Source organism: Aplysia californica, unplaced genomic scaffold (assembly GCF_000002075.1).
Source record: "Aplysia californica isolate F4 #8 unplaced genomic scaffold, AplCal3.0 scaffold00788, whole genome shotgun sequence".
In the NCBI taxonomy this organism is placed as follows: domain Eukaryota; kingdom Metazoa; phylum Mollusca; class Gastropoda; order Aplysiida; family Aplysiidae; genus Aplysia; species Aplysia californica.
In genome coordinates, this window is record NW_004798058.1 from 9,621 (window position 1) to 21,384 (window position 11,764).

Genomic DNA, 11,764 nt, shown 5'->3' on the forward strand with positions numbered 1-11,764 from the left:
GTGTATCTGTGTGTGTGTGTGTGTGTGTGTGTGTGTGTGTTTGTATGTGTGTTGTGTGTGTATGTGTGTGTGTTTGTGTGTGTTGTGTGTGTGTATGTGTGAATGTGTGTTTATGTATGTATGTGTATGTTTATGTGTATGTGTGTATGTTTGTGTATGTGTTTATGCGTTTGTATGTGTGAGTGTATCTGTGTGTGTTTGCGTTTACGTGTATATGTGTGAATGTTTATGTGTGTGTGTGTGCGCGTGTGTGTGTGTGTGTGTGTGTGTGTGCGTGGGTGTTGGTGTGTTTGTATGTGTGTGTATGTATGTGTGTGTGTGTATAAGTGAGTGTGTGCGTGTGTATCCGTGTGTGTGTGTGTGTGTGTGTGTGTGTGTGTGTGTGTGTGTGTGTGTGTGTGTGTGTATGTGGGTTGAGGTGATGCAGACCCCCTCCCCTTGAATATCCTGTAGCAGCAACCTCCATCCAACAGCAACCAAGGATTGCTTCCCAAGGGAGTTGCAGTTAGGCAGACTCCACTGTATCAGCAAAATTGAGTACTGATACTTAACAATACATAATGTTATTTACAGGCACTGCACCTCGAATACCACCAGTACCACATGATCATGGTATCAGAGGCTACAAGTCTCGCCTCCTTCCTCTCTTTTTCATCAGCGCCCCCACCCCTCCTTAACACACACACACACACACACACACACACACACACCCACACGCACACACACACACACATCCACACATGCACAAAAACACACACACATGAAACAGAAACGTCTGTCTAACACTGATCCGGACCCTTATCTGTTATCTAGATCCGGCAAATGTGAATGAAATGTGCAGATGAAAAAGTGTCCACATAGTGACCCCCATACCATACAGAATTATACAGAAAACTAGCCTGTTACTGGCGGTGATAGTGATACAGTCAGTCTTAGCTCATTGTCTTTATTTCTGTAACTGTCAGACTCTGTTCCGTTAATAATTCAAGAATATATATATACATATATGAATTGTGTATTTGCTTTGCATATTTACACTCATCATCCTTAATGTACAAACTGTGGAATTTTCAAGGCTGGATGCCTATTTGAGAGAAGAGCCGGTTGATTTGGTATTCATCTAAATTAGCTTTGCCTTGCAACTGCTCACTTGTGCCCAGCCTTGTGTGCTGCTTCTTGCTACTTGAGACGGGAGCTAAGTACATGTAATTAAGAAGTCCCCCAAATTTACTCATTCATAATTGGGACTGAAATGTTTGCTAAGTGTTTTATTAGTTGATACTATTAGATTAGTTTAGTCAGTAGCCCTACCTCAAAGCATGGTTCCAAATAACCTTTTTTGTTCTTCAAATCGAAACAGATTTAACAAAACAAAATAACAACAAAATCAATTCAATGAAAAATGCAATGAAGTAAAATTGAGTTAACCATTTAACCAGTAAAAATAAATTGAAAGATTCTAAGACTTTTAAAAATGAGAAGTTAGGCCTCAACTGTACCAGCCTTTGCACACGCACCCTCACCCCTTCGGCTTTTTTCTTAACCAGATTTCAGCTCCAGTCCATAGAACTTTGAAGTGACACTGAGAGTCCTTATAGGCCTATTTCACTGCCTCAGTGTTGTGTTTGACATAAACTTTCCTGTAACTACAGTACGTCAAAGTTGTAGAAAATTACCTGTTGGGTGCAATCTCTCTTTGCTGTGGTCTGACTGGAAAAAACTGACCACAAAATTTCCTCAATCACTGTCTACTTTGATTTTGATGTCAGTGCTGACAAAACAGTATACTGTGAACCGTAGAGAATGAATTTTCAGTCCTCACAATGACTGAACTTGGCTGAAAGTTCTCATTTTCAACTGGTACCAACACAGCAAACTACATCAACAACTTGTTTGACACTAACCCACTTACTACCACAGACATCGTTATTAAATCTTTACAGACAGCCTTTCAACACTAGAGACACTTGAGAGTGGGACTAATGTGAACAAAGATATATTGCACTTGATTTGGAGTCTACATAATTTGATAAGTAGGCACCACGTCAGAGTGGTCCTACAATGGATTCCTGCCCACACTGGGATACCGGGAAATGAAAGAGCTGATGCTCTGGCAAAGAAAGGAGCTAGCGTCCCTCAGCCTGAAATTCCTACGAATTACACCACCTGCTGCCAAATGATCAAGTCAAACCTCAAGGAAGAGTGGGTGAATGATTGGGCCACAGGTACGACAGGAAGGAGGATGTATGGCCACATGAATAAACCACTGGTCAAAGATCCAATCAATGAGTTGAGGAGGGGAGATCAATCCATAATCTTCCAACTTAAAACACAACATGTACCCCTCAACCAACATCTCAACCGAATTGGAGTAAAGCAGTCTGCTGCCTGCCCACTATGTGATTACCCCTCAGAGACAGTGGAACATCATCTGTTCTTCTGTAGAAAACTAACTGATTTAAGGGGATGTTTTCTTGCCAAGCTACCCCACACATCTAATTGCCTCTACTCCTCAAGACAACAATTAGAACAAACATGCAACTATTAGTAATTACCGAATGGCATCATGCAGAAGAGTTACCGCTCAGATGCTACTGGATCGCTAACAACAACAACAACAACAACAACTGGTACGACCTGTTACAAGAACTGGGAATAACAAAGTGCAATGAAGAGGTATGTTTTCTGATGAGAAGATAAGTTTACGAGGCAGTAATTTGTGTTGAGGCTGTCTCCACAAGTAGGCACAGAAATCACAGATTTTGACTTGGTGTTCTCTTGTCACCATTGTTGATTAGCATGTAAAGCAGCCCATAAATGCAACATGGTTTGAATTCGGTGGTCAACACAGTACTACTCACACAAGTGTTATGGACAAATAAGTGCATAGAAAGCTAATCTATTTTATCGGTTCAGTTCGGTTTGGTAGGCGAGGCTAGCCAGATTGAGAGCGCACAGCGACTATCGTGACACAAACTGTTCGCCTGACTCGCTGCCTCTAAAACAATGGGCACTGGGTATAACCAAGTGACAAAAGTGAGTTACCCTATGAATTTTATCCGTGTATCATGATTTTGAGTAAAACTTCAAAAGGATTGGGTGGGAGATATCAGTACTAGTATTAAGTAATCGAATTTGCCTGCACTGGATCTCTCTTTGCCTTAGTAGCGGGTGAGGAAGAAAGGTTGAGGAGGAGTGGAGTAATTCAAACTACCTGATGCTATAACAACAAATAAGTGTCACAGACTACAGTCGAACCCAGTTAGGCTATACTGCCAACCCTGGGAATAGCATGGAGTTACCGGGAGGAACTGGCGGTGTTACATGCTGTCCAACGTCAAGGGAAATAATTTTGTCTTTACTAGATGAAGGGGCTATTTCACAATGAGTTATCTCCTTTTGTCCAAAACTTTATGAGATGGCCTTCAAGCTTTGGTTGCTCGTACAGTCGTTTATGGGAGAAAGGGAGATTGGCGCTGTGCAGCTGCTGATTGGATGCCGTGTGTAGTGGTTACTGTTGGCGGTGATGCGTTTAGATCACAGATTTTAAAGACTTACGGTGAAGATTAATTCATTGACAAGTAAGTTCCACAAGTGACCAGACTGGACAACTGTATTTTAAAGAAATGAGGAGGGCCACCCCCCGAAAAAAAAAAAGATTTAAATCCCCCGACAGCCACCCCCAACCGACAAAGTACAACCACCAAAACATTTATATTATTATACGTAGCAAATTATGGCAGTCCTGAGCCTGTATAAACGCAAAGGGAAAAATGTAAACTTATTCTTGTTATCACTAGTCACAAGTTGCAAGTCCCAAGCCTGTATTAAAATGAATCTGTCCCCGTGGTTTTATGCTCCCCGCATAATTTTTTTGCATAATTTCTGATTATTTTCCTCTATCATTCTTTGTTAAAATTAACAGAATCGCATAATTTCACAGTTTTTGGCTCAGTTTGCATAATTTCAGAATCTTTCTTGCATAAAACAACGGGGACAGATTAATTGGTAGTCCTTCAATTCAACATGACCGGTTGTCAGAACAGTCCTGCCGTTGACCTTCAACTAAAGCAGGAATCAGGAACATCGCGGCAGACTTTCAACTAAACGCATACAGTACCAATTTTTTAAAAAAGAACTAAACATAAAATAGAATATTATATGGGGGCTCCCGTGGCCCAAAGGTTAAGGCGTTCGCCTCTCATTCTATAGGTCCCGGGTTCGAATCCGGATAACGACGTGAAATTTTCTTCTCTAAAATTTTTCTCATCTCCCACCCTTTCCTTCTCTCTAACAATATTCTGTCGTCTGCTTTCGTCTCCACTTTCTGCCCCCACCCCCTCACCTCCTTTGCTGCCTCCTCTGGGCTTCTGACTCTTTAAGCGGTCTTTCTACTACTACTCCTTTGCTTTTCCTTACTGCTGTCTTTCAGCCACACCCCTGATCTTATGGAAGGAAAGATCTACACCTAGCCTTCTCGGACAAGCGCGAAAAATCTTGGAGGTCCCGTGTGCAAGTTGCACAAGTTAAAGATCCCTTGGTGGTCAGGTTTCGGTCGCCGCCCGAGCAAAATTGTTTAATTCCTACCTACTGAAAAGGTCAATATGTCCTGCGCGTTCATATGACCGTATTCAGTTGCGAGCGCCGTAAAACGCATACCCCCACCCCCTAAAAAAAAAAGAATGAATGGGGGTGATTTAATAATCTCTGTACAATGACCAGAATGCGGCTGTACGAATTAAAGACAAGCACTATGAAACAGATTAAAAGAGGAGTTGAACAAGGCTGTGTTATTTCGCCAGATCTTTTTATCATACGAAATAGTCCCTAAAATTAGAAAGTCCAGGTACGAGTTTCAAAGTGAATGAAGACATATATATATATATAGATAGATAACATTATATATATATATATATATATATATATATATATATATATATATATATATATATATAGATAGATAGATAACATATATATATATATATATATTATATAAATTATATTAACATCAGATATGCCTCAATTGCTTTTATACATTGCTGTTACTGACATAAAATGTAAGGGATTGTTTTCAAACACTAAGAGAACAGAGTGCATATAATATATCATATACAGTGGAAACCATATATAACAGGCCCGGTAATAACAGGGATTCGGTAATAACAGGGATTTTTTAAATAACAGGGATTCGGTAATAACAGGGATTTTTTAAATCCCCGTTTATTCCTACTCTTTGTCTCTATTAAAAGTTAGGGACAAAGGCTCGTTAAAAATGTGTAAAAAGTAAGAGAGAGAGAGAGAGAGAGAGAGAGAGAGAGAGAGAGAGAGAGAGAGAGAGAGAGAGAGAGAGAGAGAGAGAGAGAGAGAGAGAGAGAGAGAGAGAGAGAGAGAGAAAGAGAGAGTAACGCAGTGATGGAGCAAGCCATGCCACTGCAAGCACACACAGCATGTGAAGCGAGAGAGGGCTGCGGTGTGCTGCAGACCTCGATCTAGCCCGAAATCTAGCAACACGCACGTGTAATGTGTCACCAACGCACGTCAAGCGCTAGAGAAAATGCCTTTCAATTGACAAAAAACCCGAAATAATCCAGGTTGTTGACAAAAAGCAAGCTCCACTGGCAGAGATTTGTCGTTGTTCGACATTCCACAAGGGTCGATTCACACCATTATCAGGGATAGAGCGAAGATAGCGGCAGCATACTCGAATGGAAGGTTTGCTCAGGATCGAAAGAAGATAAGACTACCCGATGCAGATGCTGTGGACCAAGCTCTTCTGATGTGGTTTAAGGACGCAAGGAAAAAGTTGGTGCCAAAACCCCTGTTCGTGTGTACTTGTGGCAAGGGAAACTACCCATGAATAAGTACAGCTGGATTAGTCCACAATAAATGCTTACTTTCCTTGAATTTCTGATTTAACAGGGATCGGATATAACAGGACATTTTCTCTACTCCCACCATCCCTGTTATATCAGGTTTCTACTGTATATATATATATATATATGTTACAAAACTAAATTGAATTTTTTTTTATATGAGCATAGGTCGACATGTAATTACATCTAATAACACATTCTTCAGCGAAATAAAAAGAAAGATTTGCAATTGTTTAAAACAGTTTCAATAAAGTGAGTCCGGTCCGGATAAATACATTTAGAAACATCTCAACGACAACAAAAATAGGGCTTTTAGAAAAAGACCGTGTGCTCAACTCGTCGGTACTGGCTGTGAAATCTGGACAAAATTACTGAAAAAAACATGGATATAATATATATGTAATAGAATAAACGTGAGGCAACAGAAATGTGGGTTTCTAAGAAGATAATTTTGTGGAATGAAAAAAAAACCCCAGAATGAATTACATGTATGATGTAGGCTACTGTCAAACCTCGTTATACTGCCCCCCTTTATACGGCAAACTCCGCTTACCGCCAGGTTTTGCCTTACGGAAAAGAGCATCTGTAAACTTTATATCTGCGCCTCTACACCTCCATTTACCTACTGTCTGGACCTCATTACACTAATGTAAGTTCGCCCGATCACACCGCCAGCAAACTGGCCGGCAGAGGTGGACACTACACACAGTGCTTGGAGTCCCTGCAAGTGAAGAGAGAGAGAGAGAGAGAGAGAGAGAGAGAGAGAGAGAGAGAGAGAGAGAAGGGAAAGACTCTCAGCTCTATATTATACTTGTACACATGTAAATCACCAACAATTCTTCTTCTTGTATCCCGTGGTTGGGGCAACCGTTGGGGCACCACTGCATTGGAAAACCAGCTTTCGCCATCTATTTTTGTCCTCTGCTCTCCTCAGATTGTCACCCATCGTCTTTCCTGTCCACTCTTTAATGTTGTCCTCCCATCTCCTTCTCTGCCTTCCTCTCTTTCTCTTTCCTTGTACGGTTCCTTGCAGGATTGTTTTGGCAAGTCCTGTGGATCTTGTGACATGCCCATACCATTTCAGTTTTCGTCTTTTCACTGTGGTCAGTAGATCTTCATATTGTCCCACTGCGTTGGTGATTCTCTTTCGTCGTACTTCGGCATTTGAAACGTGGTCTTTGTACGAGATGTCAAGGAGTCTGCGGTAACATCTCATCTCTGTGATCTGAATCTTTTTCTCTAATTCTGCTGTTAGTGTCCACGACTCGCAGGCGTATACAAATATTGAGATGACCAGTGAGCGCATTAGTCTAATTTTTTAGCTGTGCGTGATGTTTCTGTCCCTCCAAATAGGCTTCAGTTTTGACAGCGCAGCTTTTGTTTGCGCGATTCTGGAGAGAATTTCTGGTCTTGAGCCTTCATCTGAGACAATAGATCCAAGGTATTTGAAGCTGTTGACGGTCTCAAGTTTCTCGCCCCTGACTTTGATGTCCGCATTGATGCCATTGGTGTTATTGGTCATTAGCTTGGTTTTCTCGGCGCTGATCTCCATGCCGTAGGCTGCTGAGGTTGTGTCCAGCCGCTCCACTAGTGTGGCGAGCTCCTGTTCTTTTCCTGCTAATCCATCGATGTCATCGGCAAAACGCAAGTTAGTAATTGTCCTGCCTCCAATACTGATTGTTCCATTGTGGTCTTCCAGAGTGTCAGTCATGATTTGTTCTAGGAAGATGTTGAAGAGAGTGGGAGAGAGTAAACAGCCTTGCCTCACCCCGACCGTTGTCCTGAACCTATCCCCCATGCTGCCGTTAAGGTAGCCTGCGCTGGAGGCTTTGTCGTATAGTTGTTGTATGACGTTGATCAGGTTGGCGTTGATGTTATATTTCCTCATGGTTGCCTATAAGTATAAGGCTGCATGCCAGACCCTGTCGAAGGCCTTTTTAAAATCCACAAAGATGTAGTATAGGTTTTGTTGGTGTTGGAGGTACCTCTCGCACAGTATTCTGAGGTTGAAGATCTGTTCTGTTGTGCTGCGCCCTACTCTAAAGCCTGCCTGCTCTACGGCAATTATCTTCTCTGCCTGTGGTTTCAATCTGTTCAGCATTATCTTCAACATAACCTTACTAGGGTGGCTTATTAGACTGATGGTGCGGTAATTCTGACGTAGTTGCAGGTTACCTTTCTTGGGGAGTGTAATCACTAGTGATTGTGTCCATGGTGTTGGCCACTTTCCTGTCTGCCAGATCTTGTTGCAGATGACAGTCAGAGCGCTTATAAATCATGTCCTTTCCCCCTGCCTGTATCAATTCTCCTGGGATGTTGTCCACTCCTGCTGATTTCCCCTTCTTCAGTGCTTTAACTGCTGCTTCAACTTCTTCTCGAAGGATTGGATGGTTATCGATGTTGGTTGCTGGGGGAACGTTTAGAATCTCGGGGTTCACCGTGGCTTTGTAGTTGTACAATTCTGAGCAGTATTCTGTCCATCTTTTCAAAATGTCTTGTTCATCTGTCAGGCATTTTCCTTGTTTGTCTTGAATGGTGGTGGTGCGCCCTTCTTTAGTGCATGTCAGGTCTTTTACTAATTGATTGGATATGCTTTTTTGCTGTTGTTTGTCCTCAGGCTGCTTTCGATTATTTGGCATTGTTCCTCGATCCAATTTTCTTTTGCCCTTTTCATACTTGTTTTAATTTTTTTGGCTGACTGCTCTGTACTCCTTTGCACCATCTGGTTGCTTCTTTTTCTCCTTTAGTTTTCTCCTTTAGTTTTCTCCTTTTGTCACACAGGTTAAGGATGTCAGTTGTGACCCAGGGCTTATTCCTGTTCAATATATCTAGCAACAATTAAAAAGACATTTTTAAAAAAATTGCACGCAGCTCACTCAGCAAAATCATTTCCCTTGACATTGGGCAGTTGCGGCAGCTGCCAGCCTCGCTCTTCTGCCTACTTCATGTTCGTCCCAGGGCAGGCGGTATAAAACAAAGTTTGACTGTAGTGCTGAAAGAAGCCAGCGTGGGATATATATATATATATATATATATATATATATATATATATATGTTATATATATATATATATATATATATATTTGCAAGAAAAGGCCAGAATAATCTAGATCTAGAGGTTTTTTTAAAAAGAGCATCTGAGAAGAGAACTGAGTTTTTTAACAATTGCCGATGTAAGTATTCGAGCCACCACCTGTAATACATGATGTAGAAGGAGATTGAAGAGAGTATTGAAATTTGAGACTTTTTGTGACAAGTTCCTTACTTTGAGTGTCAGTGACCATATATCCACTCGGAGCTTTATTCTGCTTTTTTTTCATTTTTTTTTTCATTGTACACTTCTCAGTACTGTCAGTACAGTGTATATTTTTGCATTTTGCTTCTTTCCAGCTAAAATCACAGAACAACCTGATGGGGATGTCCTTATAGAATTGGATATTCCATCTTTGGAAAAATCAAACGTACCACGTGTCCCAAAACAGGGAACTGCTGATGTCACATTTCACAACAAGTAAGTAACCAAGTAATACTGAGAGCTTCTTCCTGTTCAAATATCTAGCATCTGCGTTTGTTGCCTTTTTGGGGTCCAAAAGTTGCCACAAAAATGGCAAAAGTTGCCATAAAAGTTACCATTAATTTTCAAGCTTTTAACTCTCTTTGACGACATATAGCAATATGTTGATAGAGGTAACTTAATCTAAAGCACCAGAATGTCTTGTGCAGAATCCAGAAGATCATTTGTAGTCAAAAAGAGTGTAAAAACGTGAAAAATAAAGGTTTCACAACAGAATGAAATCAAAATTAGAACAGCACATAAACAACCACAGAATTTAACAAATAAGTGCGTGTGTCCACCTATTCGAAAATTGGCTTTTTTAACCCTAAACGTGTGCAACTCAAGAAAAGGTAGGCCTACAGGATATTACATGTAAATGATAAAATCACACACAATTAAGTGTCAGCATTAGGTTTTGGTGGAGACACGCTTTAACATAACACATTTTTATACTTAAAAAAGGTAGGAACAACATCAAATTAAATAACATTACGCTATATAACAACAAACAAGTAGTAAAACAACACATTAGAACAATAACAAGAAAAAAAAATTAACTCACCAACAAATTAAAACACAACAAAGAAGGAAAAATAAAAGAGAAACAGCAAAATAAATAGCATGTAATGTACTTATATTCTTCAAGTAAAAAATAACAATTCAACGTGGTGTCAACTACAAGTGAGAAAGAGACGAAGTGAAGTGGGAGTGAAAATAAAAGTTCTTTCTAAGAGTAAAGAGGTTCGGTTTCATTTACTTTTCTTTTTTGTTTTTTTGTTTTTATTCCGCGGCAGTGGTTTTGTTTTTGGGTGGGGGGTTTTCCCCCGAAAAATGCAAAAATCGCAGACGAAAAAAATGCCAAAAAATAGCGGCCGCGATTTGCAACAAACGCAGATGCTAGAAATATAGATATCTAGTTTTAACATTAGAAAGAAAACGGAGAACTGCTATTGGGAATAGTCTCAGTGTTTTTAGTGTTCATTTGAACCTTCCCAGACGGCCAGTTGTATAGCTAAGACAGCCATCTGTCTGTAGGCCTACAAACGACAAAGATCTCCCCCCCCCCCCCTTGTTGTATTTTTTCTTACATAATGGTACATGTACTGCCTAAAATAGTAAACTGCCCAACACAGCCGTGGCCACTCTATGTTTTTATCAACCGACAGCCCAGCAAATATCTCATCTCACCGAACGTTCCTGTCAGGGGTAACCCAGGCTGAGAAGAAGGATACAACATCTCCGCAGAAAAACTGAGTTATTAAATACAAATTCTCCCCTCTCAGGAATTGGATTCTGGTCTCCTATTTATGGGACAGCAAAGCGCCTAACGACCACACCACAGGCGCATTTTATTTTCATTTTACAGAAATTCAGGAGAAAAACCTGAACGTAGTTACCAATATGATTTTAAAAAAATAGATCTAGTGTTACTTTGAGAGAGTTGAGGTTGGCGCGGAGATCAATGATGTTTTTGGTTCTGCTATTCACGGTAATATATACCCATGTTGAAACTAGACCTGTTGAATTTTGGTCAGGAGGTGACTACTGATTCTTGTTGAAAACTCTCACCATAATTAATAAGTTCTCGGTCATATCCTCAAACTGGTGGGCGTCGCGTTTATTGTCACATAATTTGTGATTAGTATTATTAGGTCTGTTGGTGGAAAGATTTTCCCGATAAAATTGTGGTCCTGTCCCTCACTGCTACTGTTGTCTTGTTCAGGTGATTGATTGACCGGGTATAATATGATACATTTTACTCAGCACTATCGACACAATTTGATCCCCCGGAAGAGGCACTTTCAAACAGAATGTTTCACCAAGTCAGGTGACTTTTGTAAGCAGGAAAAGTCACTTGTAACCCTGAGGTCTAGTAAGTAAACTTGCTCTGTGCAAAGTGATAGAACACTACATGGAGGCCACTGTGTTGGTCGTGATGAATCGACTGTGTTGGTTTTACTTTATTCCGGGTACTTTTGCACTTGTTCTTGTGAGCAGCACCATGCTTGTTGCATGCACTTTGACTCTTGGATATGTTAAACTTTACTTTGTCCAAAGAATGACTACCTGTAAGCGTTACTGTATGGTTTTGTGCGAATTTATAATGGAATAAGGATCGTAATCTTATTGTGAAAAATACTACAATGTACGTAGGTTTATATACATTGTATAGTATTGGCATGAACAATAGAGGACTACCTCAAAGGAATCTGCCTACCTTAAGACACCCCTGTAAGCCGGACAACCATCTGTAAAATTCTTGATGGGCTCCTGAGTAGGCCTACCATGAAAAAGTTGCTGAAAGAAATTCCGATCTCACACACACATATATATA

General features: G+C 40.5%; 1 protein-coding gene across 1 annotated transcript in view; it reads left to right on the forward strand.

The window, feature by feature from the left end:
- The window catches only part of LOC101855980, a 37,806-nt gene that overhangs the window by 9,534 nt on the left and 16,508 nt on the right, over window positions 1-11,764 (forward strand). Inside the window, exon 2 of the mRNA XM_035972673.1 lies at window positions 9,264-9,384. Within this exon, the coding sequence (XP_035828566.1) occupies window positions 9,264-9,384 (121 nt within the window). The remainder of the gene's footprint in view (window positions 1-9,263; window positions 9,385-11,764) is intronic.